Raw genomic sequence first — 25,839 nt, forward strand, 5'->3', positions numbered from 1 at the left:
ACGAGTATCAATCAGTGTGATCTGGCAGCAAATTCAAACAGTTAAAAAGGAGAGGAAGGAGCTTCATGTGGCATTTAGCTAATGCATACGGTTCAGTACCACATTAACTACTTTTTGCAGCATTTGATTTTTTCAGTGCAGCAGTGCAAGGGTTGAAGAGCATAGACAGCAGCGCTTTACCGGGAAAACTTAAACTCTGGTGATTTTAGTTTGGTCTACTGTCAAGACTTTTGTGGCCACTCACTGTGTATGAGGTTTCCGTGACAACAGTAGAGAAGCTGGAAGCATTAATCAGTTCATACATCAGGAAATGGTTAGGAGATCCACTCTGTCTCAACAGAGAGAGACTATACGGTAAAGGGATGCTGCAGCTGCCAGTCTCAGATCTCACTGAGGAGTTTAAGTGCGCTAAGGTTTGACTGGAAATTACATTGGTAGAGTAACATGATGAATGTGTGAGGGAGGCAGCACCTGTGTTGAAAACTGGAAGAAAGTGGGTGGCAAAGGAAGCTGTGGAAGATGCAAAGGCTGCCCTTCGTATCAGTAATATCATGGGGCAAGTACAGCATGGAGAGGAGGCTTTGGCCTCAGTTCAGCTCCTCCTACATGGCACAAAGCAGCCCCAGCTCAATGGAGGAAGCTGGTAGTCAACGAGGTGCAAAAGCAGGAGGAGAGCACAAGATCGGCTGGCGAGATCTATGGACAGTGGAACAGAGCAGGATCTGTTTCCTCATCAGGTCAACATGTGATGTTCTCCCATCACCATAGAACCTATGGGTAGGAGAGGATCTGTGGTGTCCTTTGTGCTCATCGCCAGCTACATTAAGACACACTATGAGAGGATGTAAGGTGATATTTGGTCTTAGCATTGGAAGACAAGAGCAGCATGACCAACAGGTTGCCACCAATTCCAGCAATATATGACACATGAAGAACAACATTCCTCCATCCAGGGGAGCAACCACCAAGAAAAGGTATTAAAACCAAAACTCATCTAGGACAACTGCAATCTGCTAAAAACTGGATACCACTAACCTTCAAACTGATATTGTCTTGTGGTCTGGATCAGCATGCTTTGTTCATCTGGTAGAATTAATAGTGCCATGGGAGGATGCTGTGGATGAGACGTATGAAAGGAAAAACTTCGGTACGCTCAACTAGCTGTTGAAGCGGAACAGTGAGGATGGAAAGTCCAGTTTTACCCAGTGGAGGTGGGTTGTCAGTGGTCAAGAGTTGCGATGCATAGTGAAGAAGTTATCTGAAGCAGCAGATAGGAGCAGCAACTGGCTCTGGATGAGACGGAAAGATTCTGGTTAGGGACCTCAAGCACAGTAGAAAAAAAGGAAGGTAAGTAAGCTGGGTTTAGCTGAGTGGGGGACGGAGGGGGGTGATGCTGGGATGCCAGAATCACTATTGAGCCATCTTAAGGTGTGGTGGGCCAGTCAACGAAACACCAAGGATGGAAGGTGCCCATTTGAAGACCCCAGAGAAGTACCCTACTCAGCTCAGTCCAGATGGTTGTCATGCTGATGCGCTAGGGAGGCCGCACTGTGGTTGATCCCTGGAGCCAGCATTACAGCCGTTGTGTGTGCTAATGCACCAGAGAGGCAAAATAGGCTGATCTCTGGCAGAAAACCAGGCAGAAGGATATCTACATCATCAGCCGGAAGGAAACGCAGATGGATCACATTAGTTCACAGTAAAAGAAGCTATGTCTTAGTTGGTGCTTATCTTGGCAAAAGCTGAGTCCAATGTCAGCATGACGTTTTAATAAGGTAACAGGTTATTAGGAGATTGCTGTCTCCTTCACAGATGTATTTCAGGAATATGAGATAGTGGCCTGACCACTCTGACCTGAAACCACAGAGCTGGTGCAGTAGTATTGAACCATAAGCCACAGACACTGCGGCTAATGGAATGGGTTCACAGCTCCTTTGGGGCTGGCTCAATTTCAATGAAAGCCAGACTTTGTATTAATAAAAGACAGAACAATTAATAATAATTTAGCATGTGTTTCTTGTGAAAACCCTCTTGTTCCTCTGGATTAGCAGGGCCACCCAGATATAAATTTGTCTTGAGTACTCCCATGTGAATCAATGGTGGCTCAGCTCTGCTCATATCCTGTTGGACATTGTAATTATATATCAAAACTCAGTGACCAGGTAAGGAGGGCATTAGTCAGAGAAGCAACCAAGAGGCCAATGGTAACTCTGAAGGAGCTGGAGAGATCCACAGCTGAGATGGGAGAAACCGTCCATGGGACAACTATAACCTGGATGCTCCACAAAGCTGGGCTTTATGGAAGAGTGGCGAGAAGAAAGCCATTGCTGAAAAAAACCCATATCAAATCCCGTTTGGATTTTGCCAAAAGGCATGTGGGAGACACAGCAAACATGTGGAAAAAGGTTCTCTGGTCTGATGAGACCAAAATTGAACTTTTTGGCCTTAGCACAAAACGCCATGTGTGGCACAAAGCCAACACTGCTCATCACCCTGAGAACACCATCCCCACGGTGAAGCATGGTAGTGGCAGCATCATGTTATGGGGATGCTTTTCATCGGCAGGGACTGGGAAACTGGTCAGGATTGAGGGCAAGATGGATGGAGCCAAATACAGGGAAATTCTAGAGGAAAACCTGTTTCAGTCTGCAAGAGACCTGGGAGCAGAGGTTCACCTTCCAGCAGGACAATGACCCTAAACACACAGCCAAAGCTACACTGGAGTGGTTTAAAAACAAGAACCTGAATGTCTTAGAATGGCCCAGTCAAAGCCCAGACCTCAATCCGATTGATAATCTGTGGCAAGACTTGAAAATTGCTGTTCACCAACAGTCCCCATTCAACTTGTCAGAGCTTGAGCAATTTTGCCAAGAAGAATGGGCAAAAAATCCAGATGTGCAAAGCTGGTAGAGACTTACCCAAAAAGACTCACAGCTGTAATTGCTGCCAAAGGTGCTTCTACCAAGTATTGACTCAGGGGGGGGTGAATACTTATGCAACCAACAAATGTCTTTTTTTTTTTGTTTAATTAACTTTTGTGTCACAATAAAAAAAAAATATTTTGCACCTTCAAAGTGCTAAGTATGTTGTGTAAATCAAATGATAAAAATCCCAATTAAATCCATTTTAATTCCAGGTTGTAACACTACAAAATGCAGAAAAGTCCAAGGGCGGTGAATACTTATGCAAGGCACTGTATATATATATATATATATATATATACATACTTACTCATGCATAAATATACATGGCAATTCATGAATGCAATGCAGTGATTATACTTCATTGTTCAATCTTCATCAGACTTTTATTATGCTCTCCTAGTCTCCTGTAGATGTTTCAAATTGCATTTGGCTCTAATCTGAGAAAAACAAGATTTTTTTTTATAATACATATAACCTTTCAGGTACCGTGAGATCATCATTATCATTATTATTATTATTATTATTATTATTATTATTATTATTATTATTATTAGTATGGGGTTATGATAAACCTCTGTATGTGCGAGCAGGGTTTTGTTCGCAGTAGGCTTGTTGTGGTCTATTCACGTGATCTAAATACTAACTCTCTTTAAATCATAGATAGGGGCATTTGTTATCTCTAGTGTATTTCTGTCTGATTTTAATAATGTATTTTAATAATTTATACAGCATTTATTGAATAGACCTCTGTCTGGAAGTTTGATTGGATTGTGCTGTAGAACAGAAAATCAGGTCTGTAATGTTTTCACTGAATCTACCCTTTTGTCGACTTGCTGCAGAAAACACTTTTCTGTTTCAAAACATACACTATTGAAAACTAATTACACTGAAAAGTGACATCATACATCAAGGGAATAAAAACATACTGTACAACAAAAATGTGATTATAATTCTGCAAGTAAACACAAATGCAACAGTACAATTGGTAATTCCACTGTGAACATTTTAGCAAGCATGGAAAGACTATTGTAACAATACTTTTTTCTTTACAATAATGCTAAAATATTCCATTCATTCCCAAGGCTGGTGGAAATGTATTTAAATTAAGAAAAACTATACAATTCCACTGCTGTTCCCTGAGTTAGACTCCCTCATGGACTGTTCCTAAAGTGAAAATAAATTCTGTTTTTGAGGTTCATATGATATGAAAGCAAACTTTACCATAACATTGCTAGAGGGTTGATAATATTATTGGCCTTAGACTTGCTTCTGAGGCAGTTTTGCAGCTCTCATACATAATACATGAGGCTGTGTGGTCCAGTGGTTAAGAAAGGGGCTTGTAACCAGGAAATCCCCGGTTCAAATCCCACCTCAGCCACTGACTCATTGTGTGACCCTGAGCAAGTCACTTAACCTCCTTGTGCTTCGTCTTTCGGGTGAGATGTAATTGTAAGTGACTTTGCAGGTGATGCACAGTTCCCACACCCTAGTCTCTGTAAGTCACTTTGGATAAAGGCGTCTGCTAAATAAACTAAAAATAATAATAATAATACATACAGTACTGTGCAAAAGTTTTAGGCAGGTGTGAAAAAAGGCTGTAAAGTAAGAATGCTTTCAAAAATAGACATGTTAATAGATTATATTTATCAATTAACTAAATGCAAAGTGAGTGAACAGAAAAAAAATCTAAATCAAATCCATATTTGGTGTGACCACCCTTTGCCTTCTAGGTACACTTGCACAAAGTCAGGGATTTTGTAGGCATATAGTCAGGTGTATGATTAAACAATTATACCAAACAGGTGCTAATGATCATCAATTCAATATGTAGGTTGAAACACAATCATTAACTGAAACAGAAACAGCTGTGTAGGAGGAATAAAACTGGGTGAGGAACAGCCAAACTCAGCTAACAAGGTGAGGTTGCTGAAGACAGTTTACTGTCAAAAGTCATACATCATGGCAAGACTGAGCACAGCAAAGACACAAGGTAGTTATACTGCATCAGCAAGGTCTCTCCCAGGCAGAAATGGGTTTCCAGATGTGCTGTCCAAGCTCTTTTGAAGAAGCACAAAGAAACGGGCAACGCTGAGGACCGTAGACGCAGTGGTCGGCCAAGGAAACTTACTGCAGCAGATGAAAGACACATCATGCTTACTTCCCTTCGCAATCGGAAGATGTCCAGCAGTGCCATCAGCTCAGAATTGGCAGAAAACAGTGGGACCCTGGTACACCCATCTACTGTCCGGAGAAGTCTGGTCAGAAGTGGCCTTCATGGAAGACTTGCGGCCAAAAAGCCATACCTCCGACATGGAAACAAGGCCAAGCGACTCAACTATGCACGAAAACACAGGAACTGGGGTGCAGAAAAATGGCAGCAGGTGCTCTGGACTGATGAGTCAAAATTTGAAATATTTGGCTGTAGCAGAAGGCAGTTTGTTCGCCGAAGGGCTGGAGAGCGGTACACGAATGAGTGTCTGCAAGCAACAGTGAAGCATGGTGGAGGTTCCTTGCAAGTTTGGGGCTGCATTTCTGCAAATGGAGTTGGGGATTTGGTCAGAATTCATGGTCTCCTCAATGCTGAGAAGTACAGGCAGATACTTATCTATCATGCAATACCATCAGGGAGGCACCTGATTGGCCCCAAATTTATTCTGCAGCATGACAACGACCCCAAACATACAGCGAAAGTCATTAAGAACTATCTTCAGCATAAAGAAGAACAAGGAGTCCTGGAAGTGATGGTATGGCCCCCACAGAGCCCTGATCTCAACATCATCGAGTCTGTCTGGGATTACATGAAGAGAGAGAAGCAACTGAGGTTGCCTAAATCCACAGAAGAACTGTGGTTAGTTCTCCAAGATGTTTGGGCCAACCTACCTGCCGAGTTCCTTCAAAAACTGTGTGCAAGTGTACCTAGAAGAATTGATGCTGTTTTAAAGGCAAAGGGTGGTCACATCAAATATTGATTTGATGTAGATTTTTCTTCTGTTCACTCACTTTGCATTTTGTTAATTGATAAATATAAACTATTAACATGTCTATTTTTGAAAGCATTCTTACTTTACAGCATTTTTTCACACCTGCCTAAAACTTTTGCACAGTACTGTATGTGATACAGAAATACTGTCGACAAGCTAGTGAAACTATGAAAGCATAACCTTGGACCATTGTCCTTTCCCTAAACTTAAGGCTAATACAATATAAATATGTATTGGCCTTTATGTTAACAAAACAAAGCATCCCCAGGTCATATTCTAAGGGGACTGTCATCTCAGTTTGAATGGTTTTTAAACATGAACTACAGTAAAATAGACATTTTAAAAAGATCTGTAGCAGCGCTATGAGGTTAGAAATCATTGCCAGTCAAACGGTTAATTTCTACTGAACACCACTTGCCATGAAACTTTATTGACAGAACCGTATTACTATATACAGTAGTGTACCAAATGTAAAGATGGTCTGTATCAATAATATGGCGAGATGTTACAACAATGTGGCACTGAAACGGTTAATATTCAATGGACTGGACCACCTCTACTGGAACTTAAATGTTAACTGAACTTATTTAAGGGAAACAATAAGAGAGAGAAAAAAATATGTTGTATGTGAATAATTTGTTTTAGCTTTTGGTGTTTTCAGAACTGGAGCAATTTGTTAAGAGAAAAAGCTCCTTCAAGCAACCTTCATAAATGAGAACAAAATTGGAAATCAATGTAAACTAACAAGAAACTTTAAAAAGAGACTAATAGCTAATAAGAAAGTGGATTTTCCAAGGTTCACATAAATATATAAATCTTACAGCCTATCCTTGAGATGGCAATGTTGTATTGGCAGGCCTGTAAGGCAGCTGACAGTTTGATTGTGTTTATCTTTCTCCTTCACTCTGATCCTTTCAGTCACCTAGTCCAGAAAAGACTCTCCTGCCAGCCATAAACAGAGATGCCACTTGTACTGACTTACAATAAAGCTAAATCTCTGTTTATAAGAAAAACTGTCACGCTCAGTCACTGCCTGGTTTCTCTATTCAGCCACTGTTGCTTTTGTTTGCTGTTTTCAGATCCACATTGCCAAGTGAGTGAGAGGAGAATGAGTGTTTGTTGGAGAACGCCTATGTATCGGAGATCAGTGAGCCTAGCTGCTCAAGATACCTTGTCATTTGCTGGCAATTCCGTTGTCTTTCAGAATCGAAAGATGGCTTTCCTTGCATTCAAGCCATGTGAATGATTCACTACTGTGGTGCAGGGATGGTTAGGCACAAGCCTTGATGCTTCACCCATCTGCAATAGTAACTTAGGTGATACCTAGGTGATGCACAGTGGAGTCCTGGCACACAAGAAGCCAGAGGAAACACCATATAAAGAGTATGACCACCCCTAATTACACTCTTCTACTTTTACGCATCAGCCAAACATACATAGGCTGCGAAATCAGGTCCCAGCAGACACAAACTAATGGCAAGTGATTAATCAGCCCCTCAGCACTGTATTCTCTTATTCATGAAGGACACACTGTACCATTAGCTGAGGATCATAGACAAAATGCAATATATGTAAATGAAGGCTCTGATGAAACACAGATTCTTCAGAATTTAACATGTAGACATGATCAAAAATATCAGGATACAGAATGAAAATGAAAATAAAAATTCTACAAAAGAAAAGTATATATTACACTTAAAAATACCGATTCTGAGTTTGTATTTGATAAAAGCTCATACTCTAAAGATTTCTACACAGCACACATGTACAGCAGGCAGTAAAGGGTGATGGAAGGCTGACGTGCAGAGGGAATCTGAATTCCTCTCTATTGTCATAGCATCTTTATATGATATAACCAATTAACAAACATGGGGCTTAGAAGTGTGTTCATCTTTATCCAGTGAATTGATGTTATGTGAATGAGGTAGGGGCTACGAAGGTTATCACACAAATTCTTGCCCAGCTCAAGAAAGGGGTATACTGGTGGATCCCAATCTGAAGAAGTGAAGCAAGCCAAGAATGGCCAGTGCTGAGGTCATTGCTGATTGCTTTACAATCAGTCCTCAACCACTGGATTTTGATTATGATTAAAAAATGTATTTATACCTCCGCTCCCCAAAATAAAGCATTGCCTTTTGGAATATATTTCGTTTTTTCATTTAAAATGTGTATAAATCACAGAGCTGCTTCATTTTTTTTTCTTGTAGTATCTAAAGTAATCACTTTGATTAAACTGATTACTTTAGATACTACAAAAAAGTAGAATCAGCTCTGTGATTTTAAATGAAAAATAAATAAGAAAATCTATTCCAAAAGGAAACCCTTATGCAGTGGTGAAGCTGAGCAGTGGCGGGCTCTACTGATGGCTGTAATAGTTTAGTATGTGAGGGAATGTAATTAACAGGAGTCATGTTGTTGTTTTTCATATACAGCTGACACTGGTTCAATAAGGGCTATGGGCTGCTATATACTGCGCAATAACAACTTATTTGTGTATTACAGGGGTGTCAAACTCAGTTCCTGGAGGGCCGCAGTGTCCTCTGGTTTTTGTTCCACCCGAGCTCTCAGTTACTTAATTGGTCTAATTATTTAATTAACTGGACACATTTAACACTTCTCTCCAGGTCTCAAAATGTTTCATAGGTCGTATACCTTGAATCAAGTGCATTTTTGAATTCATCAACTGTAAAATACCTTGAAAAATATGAAATATGTCCAATTGAACAAATAATTAGATCAATTATGTTAATTGAGAGCCTAAGTTGGAATGAAAACTAGAAGACCCTGCGGCCCTCGAGGACTGGAGTTTGACACCCCCAGGTGTATTATATAGTTAAAATGGGTTTATGCTTTATGTGCTGTAGCATGTCATTTCCTTGTGAGAAGTTCCCCTTAAAACACAGTTGCCTGATCAATTGCTTGCCTAAAATCACACAGTGTGTAATACAGTGACAACTCGTTTTTATAAGATTCAATTATGGATATGGATGTATCCACCATGGAAAGGATTTGGCTGTCTAAACTAGGTTGTCAGAGCTCTGTTGAGCCCAGAAGTACACAACCAGCTTTCACTGCTGTAGCAGTATTTGAGAAGCACTTTCTACAGGTTCTCTTAATCACCGTGTCTAGCAAACTGTTTTGATAACTCAGCCTCCAGCTCTAAACTTAATAGATTTAATAAAATCTTTATTGCAATGAAGGTTTTCACTTTGTCCCTATAAAAACCATTTGCATGAAGAGTATAATGACAGGATTCTTAACTCCTTAACATAACGCAAAGCAGTGTCTAAACAGAAATGATGTCCAGATGAACATTAGTATAAATTAAAGCTGTATGATACACAACATGTTTGTAGAGGAGACATTTCTGCTGATGACACCTCAAAAGTTAACTACTGCCACTGTCTGTTTTATGGTCTGCCTGTAAACAGTACATGTATGCCATTTAAACAAACCTTCCCCACCTATAGAAAGCTGACCATGGCCTTGATCTCTATGTCCTAGGCCAAAGCTTTACGATCAATCACCTACTAGACATTAGACTAGTACTGATGGGCCAAAAGGCCTCCTTTCGTTCTTATATTTCTGTATGTACTTATGTTCTTCTTTTAATGTACACTGGTATTGTATTGTGTGATAAAATTACTTTCATCACCTTGTCTCCATCTGCAAAGGTTTGCCCATTGCTCGGCCTCCTCCAGGATATCTCTGGGACCGGTTCCCCCTCCGCTGTGCAGGAGATCTGGGTCTGGCTGCCCTCCACTGCGCTCACGTTCTTCAGCTGGGTGATGTGGGGCTGAACTGGAAATGGAAAAGGAGAGGAAGAGGAAGAGACGTAATCCACACATGCACTGCAATGACACAAACCCACAACCACTTAAGCCATCAGTAACGCCATGTTTAAACACACACAGATTATTAGCATTTATCTAATTTCTCACAAAACTAGTTTGACAGCTTGATATCACAGATGCTACACTGTAGAAAGGAAAAAAAGCAAGAGGTTCCACTCCAGGGAAAATGTCTGACTTCGTAACATGGCTCCTGGAGCAGGGGCTGTCAGGATACTTGCCAAGTTTTAATTGGTTTTGGCTATAATCTTCAATTATAATAAGGACTTTATTATGTATATTGTCTATTGTATTGTCCTCTCTATCCTCTGTGAAGAGGAAGTACATGGCGCACAGCACAGGCAGTTAATTGCTTAGTATCATAGAATTCCCTTCCCACTAAACACTAAACGAGTGGACTCTCTAGCTTTCTCTTCCTCTCTGCTAAGGCTGAGGGACCTCTGACCCTTCTACCCCATGCCATACACGGATGTCTGCTCCCCTTCCCATGACTGACAAATAACCACAACAGATGAACTCAACAATACCAAACTGCAGTCTGCTCACGTGCAATCCTGGACTTTAACAAACACACAGCCCTGTCTTGTCTGTGTTGGCCTTTGCCTTTGTATTTTTTTCCAACCAAAGCTGTTCCTCTCCTCTGTGTGGTTCTCTAAGTCTTTGGTGTATTGCGATACTTCAAAGAAGCAGGACACAGGAGTTTAAATGCTAAGCTGCTTTTTATTTCTGGTCCTTCTTTTCAAGATTTCCTTTGCACACTGCTTCAATGCCAAATAATTCCTTAATACACCCAAAACTTGCTTTCATGAGAGAAGTCAGATACCAAATAAATAAATAAAGAGTGTATTTCAGACTGCTAGAAGTATATCTTTTTTTCTTAACGTTGATATCCCAATATAAGGTTTTTGTGTCTTTCTGCCATCTTCACAGAACCACCATTAGCAATACTGTTCTCTCACTTGCAGCTGCTATGATTATATATTGCTGGGCTGGGTCAAACTTGCCTGGAATCATTCATTGCTTCTTTTCTTTGGTTGACAGCAGGAAAGTGAATCTTTAGTCCTCAGTATACGGGCTGCTGCAGTGAGGTGACATTTGCATTGGGCCTTTCAAATTTGGTAGAAACCATGGGGTAGAATTGATAACAAAAAGTTGATCAAAAAAAGACAGGATTGTAAATATTCTATTGACATTGCCAAAGCTTAAGCCAACCTTAAGCATCATTTGGGTCATTTATGTTTTTATGAATCGTCTTGAGTTTCTTTAAAGTCTATGATGGCCTTTCTGGCTACTTTTTTTTTTGCTGGACTCTGCCTTTTTGAACAGTACTCTCCATATAGGGTAAGAAGAACAGCTATTATAGCCACCATATACAGCATAACATATACCTCACTGCATTGTTATGTGCAAGTCTCTATACGATTGACAGGCACAAGTAAAACAAGATGCTGCACTTCTGATGGAAAGCTTTATGTACACAAACTGCTTCAACAAACATAGGGTTACATGAAATGATCCAGGATTCTGTCTGCATTGTAGAAACTGACATTCACGAGATGGATGATTATTTGTCTCAGTGTGCACACACGTGCGTGTGCGTGTGCATGTGCGTGTATATTACACGACTGCTTGATAGAGGCTCTTGTTTGAACAGCTCTTGGCAGCCTCCTGTTTACATCCACCACCACTGACCTTCCTTGAGGGGATCTGGAAGCAATTAGCAGCCCTGGCCACCTGAGTTCAGACAGATGCTTCAGTCCTCTCATGAAATCTTTGCAGATGAAAGTGTGATGCTGCACAGCTGAGGAGGGAGGGTGACAGCTGAGATAATGAGGGTGACTCATTTCTGCTTCACTTCGGCTCCTAGTCTGCCAGATCACCTCCTCAGAAATTTCTGTGGAATCTCAAACAATGCCTACCTGGGTAAAGCTGTGTGCATTCAGAAGTTTATTTTTGTTAAAACTAACAGTCTAATCCCTCTTTTAATTCAGGGGTCTGATGGACCTCAACTTTCTCTGCATTTCATAGCTCTACTGTCAGAATGTGTACCCAGTTGTGTGGCTTATTTTCAAAAAAAACTTTGGCCCACTGATTCAATGTTAGAGACACCAATGGAGGCTTACTCTTCTTGCCTACGAATTAGTGGTACCGCCCCAAAGGGGACAAAATCTGTTTACATTTCAACAACAGCATCTGCAAAGTTGCAAAGTACTCCCCGGAGTTGCCTGCATTTAGAAGGGTGTTTTCATTAAACTACATGAAGTGTTTGTTAATGAGATCCCACTACTCATTGCACTCCCCTATAAATACAGAATACAAACATAAATAAACATGTAAATAATGAAATACATAAATAAGTAACTAAGCAGAAGTGTCTCGTTATCAATACTGACAGATACTTATCTATGGCAGTTAAGTGCACTATTAAATTAACTACTATTACAATCCGTAATCCTAATTCAAGTCATTCAACACTCGAAAGTGTCACGTGAACGGGATACTTTTATAGTACACATTACATTTGCAAATATACTTGGTGTGTTTGCTATCATTCTCAATTGTTCTTCCCGGCTTCAAAGACAGGTTGAAAGAATATCAATTCTTAAAATGTTAAATATGGTTCACTGTAGAAAGCAATCGACCCTTCATAAAAATAACTCTAGGTACTGGAAATGAAGACTTTGAAACTATCCTACCCATTCCACTGGATGCCACATTCTTAAACTGTGTCTGAAGGACAATTCACTTGGGCTTTCTGGAGCAAACAGCCCCAGGGGGTGAAGTAAGTGTATATTTTACATATTGTAGGCAATTACATTTCATAGCAGTGTATTATTAATATGAATGCAAACCGTGGTCAGCAAATTGCATGCACTAGCAGTTACTTCCATACCGCAGTGCAGCGATTTGTATGTGATCTGTAGCAACGGCAGCAGAAAAACGTTTTTATAAATCAATGGTAATTTAATTATTCTTCCCAGTAAATACATACCAAGGATTTATTTAGTCATAAACTGCTGGATTTTAAGACCATCTGTATTAATTCATGTTGATAGCATAGTATTTTAACAAGGTGTGCCTTTGTCAATCTCTCCATGGTAATGTATTAAACTAAAATATCCATTGGGAGTCAGACTCAGATACCAATATATTTATATATCATGGCCTTTCAATTGAAATTCTTCTTCTTTGCACAATACCATTACCTAATCATGGTTAGCATATACAAATAAAATGCCCTTCAAACTGTATTATCAGTCTTCATCCCTCAGTTTGATGCCACAGATCCATTCACAACATGCACTGTTACCTAGATAACTGTCATTGTCTAACCTTCCACTCAGGATGTGTAATTATAACTTCTGTGTTGGATATCATACCAAATTACAATATCCCCAAACAACCAGGTAATGTAGATACATGCTTCATTAGCCAATACGAGTACAGTCACTCCAAACTAAAGAATCAGGACATGGTAGGGTTCACATTGATTGGACATGGGGACATATGGTAGGGTTCACATTGATTGGACAAGGGGACATGGTAGGGCTCACATTAATTGGACATGGGGACATTGTAGGGTAGGGTACCTTTTTGTCCCATCCATAAAATGGCCCTTGCGTGTGGAATGAGGCTGGCAGTTCATATAGGATGACAAAGCTCCATTGATGAATGTGATGGAAGCTTGTATTGGGACTCGGTTCGACCAGCCATATAGTAGAATTATACATGTGCTTTGCTGTTCATAAAACTTTGGTAACACTTTTCATTATGTGTCTCTAATTACTGTGTATGTAAATGTGCTTTATTTTGCTCTTATCTGCTCCCTATTTTACTGCATTTAATCCTGTACTTCAGAATACTGTAATCTGCCAAGTGTTTAACCTGTAGTACTTTGTATTTAATCACATCCTGATGTAACTATCACTATTTAATCATATCCTGATGTAACTATCACTATTATCTGCTGTATTATTGAATTGTGATTTGTCACACTTGTACTTTGCTTGAACAAAAGTTATTGTATTTCTTGCTCTTATTGTATTACTTGTATTGTAACACTTGAAATGTATTTGCTTACGATTGTAAGTCGCCCTGGATAAGGGCGTCTGCTAAGAAATAAATAATAATAATAGTAGCTACTTAGTAAATACATGCATACTTACATATAATTACAATGTTATTATGCACAGATACACAGTACTTAATGTGTAATTTCTTTGCATGATATAACCCAAATCTTATCCCTATCTGTAAACCTAACCGCCCTAAACCTGACTCTAAACCTAACCCTAACCCCTTTCTGATACAACTGCGTACCTACATATATTGTGCAAAAAAATACACATTCAATATATTGCAACTATGAATAACATTGTAATTATGTGTAAGTACACATGTATTTACTATGTAACTACTATGTAAATACACAGTAATTAGAGACACTTAATATAAAGTGTTACTAAAGCTTTATTATTTTGCTACATTGTAACTCTCAGCACTTTCTCCCAAGATCCTCAGCCCTAAAAACTAAGCATAGGAAGACTAATACACCTGCTAATGTAACGAGGACAGGATGCAAAATACCAGCGGGGAAGGGAAATATGTCATGCTGTTTTCATAACATAATCTGCTAGGATCAATAGAGAGGCTCCAGTTTCCACCATGTATTGTACTGGAAAACATTATGACATCCACAGTCAGATGCACTTTATTACACTTTTTTGGTGAAACAAGATATAGGAAACACAGAGGCAATAATGTGCTTAACAGATCCAAAGGACTTGGGAGGAAGTCTTTGCTGCTCGTCCTAGAGTTGCAGAGATCACTCTGCATGCAGGGCCCCTCCATGGAAATCAACATCACTTCAACTGGGACTGGAAACATTCTGGTTATTGTATTTAAGTAGGATTGTAAAACAACAAAAACAAAAAGATGCTATTATTTTGAATATATATATATATATATATATATATATATATATATAAGCAATAAGGCACAACAGGGTGTGAGGGATATACTCTAATATCCACATGCCCCGGGTGCGTGATAAGTCAAGAGTGCCTTATTGCGCTTATAAAATGGGTCAACTAACTAAATAAAAAAATTAAAAAAAGGAAAAACATGTTTTAATTAACAAAAGAGTATTTTTTATTAAACTTCCTTCTGCCTCTGACCTAAAAAAAGACCCTTAAAACTTAAAAAATAATAAAACCAAAAATGCATTAATTATTATTATTATTATTATTATTATTATTATTATTATTATTATTATTATTATTATTATTTTAATAAACACTGAACAGATTAAAAACAAGAAGCACTATTTATAGATGTTACATTGAACACTGCCATTGAAATTGCAGCTTGAAGATTTACAGGCCCTTTTTTAGATGTTCATTCTGAACAGTAGGTGGCGCTGCAGCATGCGATTTCGAGCAACATTCATTGTTGTCCTTGTCGTTGTCTGAGGAAGTGCAGCTGGACAATCACGCAGACCTTCTTTGCCACGTCTGTCCATATTTAGTTGCACATCAAAACAAACCTCTCTCAACAAGACCTGTGGCAGTGTCAAGGGAAGGGGTGTTGGGGAAGATTATTATTATTAACATTAATTTTTTTAATCGTCCTTTGTGATCCGGGAGTAGTGACAGGAGATATCCATGCCAGATTTGCGGTACCGTTTCACAGTGGCAACAACAATGTTGTTTGCATTTTAAAGTACTCGGACAATGCAATAAAAAGGACACCCGATGCCCAGGCAGTGGGCTTCTGTGCCCTGGCAATGTGACTTCTATGTCCAGAAGTTGTGCTTCGGTAAGTTCGATGCCTAGCATTATTACTTTTTTTTCACCACTTGAATAAGTATTAGTGTCTGATTAAGACTCATCCAAAATCTCATCTAGAGTTCGGTTTCCCAAAAGATCAAAATTGATATACCTCGTCAGTCATCTTTATTGTGAATTTAAATATGGCTAGCGTTTTCTTTCAAAATTATATATTAAATGTTATTAGTCATGTTTATCAATATAAATTTAAATATGGCTACTTTTTTTTTGAAAAAAAGTTTCAACCCATGGGAATATGCTTTAATATTCACACCCCCACGTGACCTGTTTTGACCAAACAGGTTAGAGTATTTAGACCCATTTTACATTGTGTATATATATATATATATATATATATATATATATATATATATAGTACTGTGCAAAAGTTTTAGGCAGGTGTGAAAAAATGCTGTAAAGTAAGAAATGCTTTCAAAAATAGACATGTTAATAGATTATATTTATCAATTAACTAAATGCAAAGTGAGTGAACAGAAAAAATCTAAATCAAATCCATATTTGGTGTGACCACCCTTTGCCTTCAAAACAGCATCAATTCTTCTAGGTACACTTGCACAAAGTCAGGGATTTTGTAGGCATATAGTCAGGTGTATGATTAAACAATTATACCAAACAGGTGCTAATGATCATCAATTCAATATGTAGGTTGAAACACAATCATTAACTGAAACAGAAACAGCTGTGTAGGAGGAATAAAACTGGGTGAGGAACAGCCAAACTCAGCTAACAAGGTGAGGTTGCTGAAGACAGTTTACTGTCAAAAGTCATACACCATGGCAAGACTGAGCACAGCAACAAGACACAAGGTAGTTATACTGCATCAGCAAGGTCTCTCCCAGGCAGAAATTTCAAGGCAGACAGGGGTTTCCAGATGTGCTGTCCAAGATCTTTTGAAGAAGCACAAAGAAACGTGCAACGCTGAGGACCGTAGACGCAGTGGTCGGCCAAGGAAACTTACTGCAGCAGATGAAAGACACATCATGCTTACTTCCCTTCGCAATCGGAAGATGTCCAGCAGTGCCATCAGCTCAGAATTGGCAGAAAACAGTGGGACCCTGGTACACCCATCCACTGTCCGGAGAAGTCTGGTCAGAAGTGGCCTTGATGGAAGACTTGCGGCCAAAAAGCCATACCTCCGACGTGGAAACAAGGCCAAGTGACTCAACTATGCACGAAAACACAGGAACTAGGGTGCAGAAAAATGGCAGCAGGTGCTCTGGACTGATGAGTCAAAATTTGAAATATTTGGCTGTAGCAGAAGGCAGTTTGTTCGCCGAAGGGCTGGAGAGCGGTACACGAATGAGTGTCTGAAGGCAACAGTGAAGCATGGTGGAGGTTCCTTGCAAGTTTGGGGCTGCATTTCTGCAAATGGAGTTGGGGATTTGGTCAGAATGAATGGTCTCCTCAATGCTGAGAAGTACAGGCAGATATTTATCCATCATGCAATACCATCAGGAAGGCATCTGATTGGCCCCAAATTTATTCTGCAGCATGACAACGACCCCAAACATACAGCGAAAGTCATTAAGAACTACCTTCAGTGTAAAGAAGAACAAGGAGTCCTGGAAGTGATGGTATGGCCCCCACAGAACCCTGATCTCAACATCATCGAGTCTGTCTGGGATTACATGAAGAGAGAGAAGCAACTGAGGCTGCCTAAATCCACAGAAGAACTGTGCTTAGTTCTCCAAGATGTTTGGGCCAACCTACCTGCCGAGTTCCTTCAAAAACTGTGCAAGTGTACCTCGAAGAATTGATGCTGTTTTGAAGGCAAAGGGTGGTCACACCAAATATTGATTTGATGTAGATTTTTCTTCTGTTCACTCACTTTGCATTTTGTTAATTGATAAATATAAACTATTAACATGTCTATTTTTGAAAGCATTCTTACTTTACAGCATTTTTTCACACCTGCCTAAAACTTTTGCACAGTACTGTATATAAATCTACCTAAGCACTATATATATATATATATATATATATATATATATATATATATATATATATATATATATATATATATATTCTTTTTATATTTTTTAAAAGACATAGTTATTCACAGATTAAACCCAGAAATTAACTAATTGAATAGTTACAGTCCAAATGAAAATGGATATGAATATAGTGCTCTGCTGTTTTGGATGGCATTCCCGTTCCTATAATGCAATAGCGGTCTGGAGTTTTTGTGTGGCATTAACTTTCCTGGTCTTGTACACAGGTCTGCAGTTTTGAAAGAGTTCAAAGTGAAATTACTTTTCACCCTGATATTTCTGAATGAACACACTGACCAGGTTAAACATGTTAGCTTCATGCAGCACTTTCTGAAAGGGTGTGCATGTTACTGTATTTGTTCCTATATTTTGATTACATTTTACAGACTGTATAGTGCGGTGAGTTAGAGGGTGTTGCTACTATGTTAGTATGCCAAGCCTTCAAGAGCTGCAGTCTGATTCCTGAATTAACACTACACTACAGTCTTCCTGTATCGTATATATATACATACATATGTTGAATATGTGTTCACATTTATTATCCCATTTCTCTGATGTGATGACAACAGCTGCACTTTATCAGGTAACGAGGCTCTAAAACGCCCACACTCCCTGGATAACTCCCCACTAGACTAGAAGGAGCCTGAAGCTGCCATGTAGACAGAGCTAAGGGAAGAAGCTACAGGAATGTATGGTGCTGCAGTAGACGGTAGGGTTTACTGATGGAGGGCTCGGCAGGGGTCCATCAGACTGCATGTCAGCCCTCTTACCGAAAACTTTGAGAAGCAGCTCCTTCTCCTCAGTACCGGCTTTGTTTGTGGCCCTGCAGGAATAGGGGCCTCCGTCGGACTGCTTGATATTGCGCACAGTCAGCTCTGCGCTCCTCCCCTTCAGGAAGTACTGGTCCGACTCCTCAATCAGCCTGCCATTCCTGCAAACAGATCCAGGAACAATCCAATGAGAAAGGGAACTTCTACTGTATGTAGACTTCTATAGGCCACCTGGAACACCTCTATACATACCAGTGAAGTTACCAACAAAATGTGGCCTTAAAAAAAAAAAAAATGCTCTTACTACTGAGTGTACAAATAATCCATTGTGGAAATGACTTGTTGTAGTATTCTAACAATGAAAAACTACACAAATGAGAGTTTGGGTGAGTTTAAGCAACTGTTTAAAACTCAACAGATTAGCCATTTCCTCTTAAAGCAGTGTGTGAGTAAGGGTTGCACTGAAGCACTCTTATTACTTTACTGCATGGCATTTAAAAAAGATTGAGCAAGCATTACAAGCACAAGCACATGTACTGTTCTAAAAAGTGTTCTGAAAGACATAATGTTTGCAGAACAGTTATTGTTTTAACATTAGCATTAAAATAATATATGTTGCTGGGGCTTAATAAATAAAGGGAATGTAATGGCTGGTTACTACAATCAGAGCCTGTGCTATACCAACAATTTTGCAATAAAAACGTGTAGATTGTAAACATGTTCAACAGTTATTGAACATAACACTGTCTGTGTTGCGTTGCACAATGTTAAAGTAGATGTAATCATATAAATTATGGGGGTTATTGGTTAAAGCAGGCAATTAACAAGTCAAGTCAATTACTCATATTTTTTTCACAGATATAGTTTTGTAAAGATTTTATTTGATAATCTCAGCCAGTTCTGAACTAACAAATTAAAGGTGAGCAGTGTATCAGAATCCTCAGGACTAGCACGCACTGTATCTAAACAAGGAGATCATACCGTGCTTACCTGTACCAGGTGATGGCTGGCTCAGGGGACCCAGAGGCTGTGCAGATAAAAGACACCGACTCCTGTCGATCTGCGGTTGCATTAAAGGACTTCTGAGGCACAGTGAGAACTGGAGGGACTGAATACAAAAAAAGCAAGGCTAGAACAAACTCTTTAAAGCAGGATTTACTCGTAGATTACAGACTGGGGGACCAAAGAGAAATACTTTACTGTTCAGTTTATAGCACAGCCTGATGGAGCTAGAAATGCTACCATTATTTTTTAAATCAAATATAGAGCTGTTGCAGTCTATCTCACCTTGTTTCTTTAAATTCTATTTTTGAAAAGTCTGGCATCCCTACATCTATCCACACCCTGGCATCCTGTCACGTCTCAGCTATCATGGCTGGTAGATTAGCTATTCCGTAAAAAACATGAACTCACATCTTCACATCCATTAAAGATGTTGTTGCTTCCCATTGACAGGATGTATTGACTCTAGATCCAGCCCTAAAGCTTATCCCAGTCAAGTGCAACTGAACAAGCTACCCTATAGTCAACTAAGGGAAGCCTAGGGGATCTGACAGATTCACTTTGGCTACAGGAGCTAAATACATTGCTAATGGACACCTGTGCCCATTCCACTGATTGATGCTGATGTTAAAGTTTTTCTGCAGGTATCAGGCAAGCCATGATAAAAAAAACAAAAACAAATGAGTCCATTAAACCCATTTAATTATCCAAGTCTGGATAATTCACGTGACCAGGTGAATCCAGGCACTCTTTATGCACTCTAATGTACAGGTACATTCATTTTAGCCTTACTTGCAGTTTTGCATAGTTGTTAAAAAGTTCTCACATCTAGTTAAGTAAGTGGGTTGAAATTAAGCATACTATAAAGGAAATTAATAAACCATCAGTGAAACTAAGCAGGAAATGTAGAGGAAACAAGGCTTCCAAAGTAGCAAAAGAAGCTTGGAGCATGACCTTCTAAATGTGTGTAGTTTTCAGAATCAATTTTATTATTTAAGTGCAGTAAATGGTGCATTGCAATGTTTTATTAGTCCACCTTACAGAAATAATCCATATCGCCCTGGATGCAGTATTACCACACCATGGGTTGTCACATAGGCTAAAAACTATGTGTAGCAACATTGAAAAGTAATGTTTTAAATGTAATGTATTTTATGTCACAAATGTTTTCGGTTTGATAGAAATTAAAGTTAAATATAAAAATAAATAAATGCAAAATGTCCTAGAAGGGCCCCAAATGAATCCCCAGAAAAGTGCAAATACTCCATCACCAGTATCTATATTGAGTGCAATCATCTAGTCACATTTATACAAGGATACTTTTGTTCTTTCTTATTTGAGCTGCCCTTGGCCTGTGCTTGTTCATCTCAGTGGTTCAAGAACTGCCGACAGATTTGAATGGAGCACCTGAGGTGTACTTGCTACAATGAAGAGATGAGCTCAGAGAGGTAGTTCAAGGTCATGTCAATAGCGTTGGCTAAATAGCACAATGAAATGAAATACAATGCACTTTTTGTATAGAGCCCTTCACAGACATCTATCTTTACAAAGCTGGAATCAGCACCAACAGTATAAAAGATACTCAATGACAATACGAGCCAAAATAAAACCTTTTTTTTTCATTGACAATTTTGATTTGCCTAGCAGATTTTGATCAGTTAATACACAGACCCATTTTCACAGGTTAGATCCTTTCTAAATTATCGGACAGTTTCAAGAATTTCTGAAAAGACTATAAAGCAACCACAGATTGGTATTTTGCAAGGTGATATACTAAAATATGCCTTGGGGTGAAATGTAGGAAACCAAAAGACTGCAGTGATATAACAGAGCAGAATAATGAGGGACTTATTCAGGGAGGATAGACAGTACATGTGCGCTGGTAAGTCATTTGTTTCTACTCTGCCTGGTGCCAGTTTTAAAATTGATGGCATCTTGACTTCTAGAGTGCTTGAGGTTGCAGTGCCTTTTACAGACTTTTTTTTAAAGCTCTATACACATTTGTGACAGAGCCTTCATAACTAATTTCCTCCAGAACCTGACTGTAGAAATGTACAGAAATATGAATTATTAAAGGGCCAATAACAGAACCCAGGTGAATACCTAATGCAAGACGATGGGTGATGTAGAATGGCACAGGTAGTACAGGCAGCTGAGCTCCATCCAAGATGTAAGACTACAGTGATAGTACAAAGTGATTAGGTAAAAATGGTATAAAAATACAATTAAAAAAAAAAAAAAAGTACCAAAATAGTCATGGGGAAGTGCTGTTTGCTTTTAGCTGTGCTTAAGTCCTTAAATAATGGAAAGGCCTGAAAACGAGCAATCTTGTATTGATGAGGCCATGCATGCTAATCCGGTTACATAAAACATGAGTCATCCCAAATGGTAGATAATCTTTTGCTTCAGTACAAGCAGTTTTGGAAATGTCTATAATGCATTTGAAAAGGCTGATGTGTTGAACTCTGTAAATAACTCTAGTCTTGTCCAGAAGCTGGTTTCCAGTTTTTAGATCCTAGAGTCCAGGTGGAGTGGGAGAGGAATAACATTTACACAGAGCAGCTGACTGGGCAGTCAGGCATCCATACCTGAACCTGTTTGAGAAAACTGGCCTTCAGTATACAGGGTTCTTACTTAGCTGAGACATCTTCAGCATAGTTGTATTGTTATTCATAAGCACAATTTGACTGTATTCTTCTGAATATGATGATGATTCAATGATGACGCAATGCAGACCAAAGTTATGAGATACTCTCCAATTATTTAGCTAATATTTTGTCATCTACTTGCAAGTCATTGTATTTTTATCTTGCTCTTAATTGTATTATTACTTGTACTGTGATTCTTGAAATGTATTTTTGTATACGATTGTAAGTTGCCCTGAATAAGGGCGTCTGCTAAGAAATAAATAATAATAATAATAATAATAATAATAATAATAATAATAATAATAATAATAATAATAGAAGCTGAGGCAAACTGTCCCAGGGAAAAGGCATTGTAAACCGGGCCGGACACGTCTAGACTTTCCCCACGGCAGAATACAACATTTCAGCATCAGAAAGAGTTTTGAGGCTAATATAATACGAAGTGATGCAGAATACGACAGTAATGCATGCACACTAGTCCACAAATGTTTGATAAAAAGGATGGAGTTTGTATTAGTGGAGTTTACCTAAAAAGTAACTAAATAATGAAAATAAAAACTTTCTGGGAAGCATACCAATGTCGTTTCCAATGCCTGTTAAAATAGTTTCAGACATTGTGATAGCATAATTATACCTTGAATAAAGTGTGCCAGAGACCATGTTCCATGTACTTCAGGTAAGAGGAAATTGAACAGCCCCTCACCATTTTTAACAACCACAGTTCAGTTCAGTGGGAGAATCGTGCAATCTCCATATACACTTGTATAGACACTTTTGTTTTATTTTGTTGCTAACATTAAATGCATGTCTCACATACCACAGTGACTGCTAAATAAAAACGAGTTATGTGTATAACATCCCTCCCCTCTTAATCAAACTGACTCACACAAAACAGAGCTCATTTATTACAAAAAAACCTGATTTGGTTTTTAGATTGTACTGGTTTTTCCTCTAACGTTATGCCTGTGTTATTTCCTTCACTATGGCTATGTAAACCCTGCACCTGTAATAGACCTTCTAGAAACATTTAAGTGGTGGCTCTAAATTTCAATGACTAAAGAGATGCAGTTCTCACCGTTGACGATGACAGCGATGTCCCTGAAGTCGATCTCCCCCCGAGCCTCCACCCGGGCCTCGCAGCGGTAAACCCCCTCGTCGCTTTTACCCACCTTCTGGATCTGCATGTTGCCATTAGGGAGCACTCCCAACCGATCTGCCCAGGAGAGGAAAGCAGGACATGGGACCTGAGTGCTGGGCTGTTCTAAGCAGGCGTTAATCATCATCATCATCATCATCATCATCATCATCATGAATCTATTAGCATAACCAATGAATCTATTAGCATAACCATCTTTTTTGGAAGGTGGAATAAAGGTGTTGAATAGCGAAGAACCACCACCTCTGAAACAATGATGTTAGAGCGAATGAAGCAGAAACGGGGTGTCTTTGAAGAGGAGGCTTGTTTAAAACATTCTGAAAAATTATGTTTTTTGGAACATATGTACTGTGCTTCTTGAAATTGTGATTGCATGTCACTGTAGACCAGATGAATAAAGAGGTTGCTATATTTCTATATCCTCAATGATTCAGTCTTTGTCCAATGATCATACCATATCTGATCCAAATACATGAAACTTCCTTAGTACTGGGCTTTCAGTGCTCCACTGAGGGATCATGAGATCCCAAGAATCTGCTACCTGGCGCACCCTTGTTATTGTGAGCTACTGTTAACAGGGAAGGCCAGAAAAAAAAACAGAAGCATGCAGCTTTTCTTTTATCTGTAAATGCAGGCATAGATTAAAAAAAAAAAAAAAAACGATCGCCGTGATTCCAGCAAGCTGGCCGTTACTCACTGCTCTGCAATGAGTGAGAGACAAAGAGGCCTGGAAAGAGGATAATCTCCAAACATTTCATCTTTCTTACAGATAATTTTATCTTCGAAGACTTAAATACATATTATAATTGGAAATGATTATCAAAGACTGTTGGTATAACCTGGATCTTATGTACATGTGTGAAATTCAACTATGGTTTAATTCCCCAGGAATTAAAAATGTATACAAAAAAATGCATAGGTAATTTGCAGACTTGTAAAGTGTTAAGCATCTGACTCAAATGTTTATGCAGCGTGCTGAAAAACTATATATATGTTTTAAATTATCTGGCCAAAAGCCAGACGTGGATTAGTGATTTGGGTTAATGCCAGGCTTGGCAGGGTGTGAAGTTTTCTCTCTCAGTCTCTCTCAGGTGGTCTCTGTCCAGGGTGCTGCAGGCAGTGATCTGGTTTTTAGCTGCTAAAAGCATGAGAATGCTGCTGGAATGTAAAAGTTGATTGGTTTGAAAATTGGCAGCCGATTAGTCAATTAGGAAACCAACAGGCATAGCAGTCTCGAAGTATCATACATGAGACTGGGAAGGCAAAGGGTTGTTGAGAGAAAAGCTCTGGGGGAAATACAGGACTGCCAGTAAATTTAGTTGTTTTTATTTATTTATTTATTTTTTTTTACGGCCTGTCAGGACTTAACCCTTTGCGGTACTATGTCGGACCAGATCCAACATTACAATTTTCCCTTTCCAGTCCGATGTTGGACCCTGTCCGACATCATCAAAAAGACGGAAAACACAGGTCTCTACTTGTTTTTTCTCTGGAAAAAAGCAGAGAAAACCATTCAATGGCCGAGTGAGACTGATAGGAGATGAGAGAAGCCAAAAAAAAAGGGGGTGGATCTGAGCAATACACATACACAATACACAGAGATAACACGGCCATAAACAAACAAGATCGCTTTTTGAGATGTTATAGTAATAAAATAATGACTTCAATCGCATTATTGAGGAGTTTGGTGATAAAACGAGTGATCAGGAGATGATATGCACGACTATGAAGAGGTATGTGAAAAATACAGTGAACAAGGGGTGGGGTGAGGCTGGAGATGCAGTACTGGGTGTCCTGTTGATATGCAGTACCTTTTAAACCTGTTTTACTGTGAAAAAAATACTTTTAAACAGTGTCTGAAATAAACTGCGCGTGTGAAAATAAATTGGACCTACGCGACTGATACGCGCTGAATAAGTGGACCGCTAAGGGTTAAACAAATACATGCCAGAAGGCATTGTTATAGTCTGCTAGTCAAAACCTCTGGCAAACAATCTTACTACAGCACTTTATTTTGTATCTGCTTTTGACAGAAATAGAAAATCTCCCTCCCGACCTGTGAGGGTGCTAAGTAAAGGGAACAGAGTACCCTGGACTGGACGGCCTGACAATTCATTCCCAGGGTTAAAAGGAAGTCTGTCATCTAGAAAGGGGGAAAATTCCAGTGCACTAACTCATCGACCCGGAAGGGAAACGATGTAGCAGCCACGGATTGGAGGAGCAGTTGCAATCGTTTACTAAGGGGTCATCAGTGACGTGAAGGGCAGCAGTGTGGAGTAGTGGTTAGGGCTCTGGACTCTTGACCGGAGGGTCGTGGGTTCAATCCCCGATGGGGACACTGCTGCTGTACCCTTGAGCAAGGTATTTTACCTAGATTGCTTCAGTAAAAACCCAACTGTATAAATGGGTAATTGTATGTAAAAATAATGTGATATCTTGTAACAATTGTAAGTCGCCCTGGATAAGGGCGTCAGCTAAGAAATTAATAATAATAATAATAATAATAAATCTGTTCCTTTGTTTATGGTTAAGGAATGACCTGGAAGGACCAGTGTTTATATATCGTACCGGGAGTGTTTTATTTGTTTGTCTCTAATTTGTTACTTGTTATTCATTAGTAGACGACGAACACATTCCGGAGCTGTCGCCTGAGGCCAGCACTAACCC

General features: G+C 39.2%; 1 protein-coding gene across 4 annotated transcripts in view; it reads right to left on the reverse strand.

Annotated features, from left to right (window-relative positions):
- The window catches only part of LOC117405817 (neural cell adhesion molecule 2-like), a 272,867-nt gene that overhangs the window by 54,579 nt on the left and 192,449 nt on the right, over positions 1 to 25,839 (reverse strand). For all 4 annotated transcript variants that reach the window (XM_059030327.1, XM_059030325.1, XM_059030326.1 and 1 more), the window contains 4 exons: positions 23,092 to 23,229; positions 19,357 to 19,474; positions 18,367 to 18,527; positions 9,561 to 9,706 (listed from right to left, as the gene is read on the reverse strand). In XM_059030327.1, the coding sequence (XP_058886310.1) occupies positions 9,561 to 9,706; positions 18,367 to 18,527; positions 19,357 to 19,474; positions 23,092 to 23,229 (563 nt within the window). The remainder of the gene's footprint in view (positions 1 to 9,560; positions 9,707 to 18,366; positions 18,528 to 19,356; positions 19,475 to 23,091; positions 23,230 to 25,839) is intronic.

The sequence above is a fragment of the Acipenser ruthenus genome, chromosome 9 (genome assembly GCF_902713425.1).
Source record: "Acipenser ruthenus chromosome 9, fAciRut3.2 maternal haplotype, whole genome shotgun sequence".
In the NCBI taxonomy this organism is placed as follows: Eukaryota; Metazoa; Chordata; class Actinopteri; order Acipenseriformes; family Acipenseridae; genus Acipenser; species Acipenser ruthenus.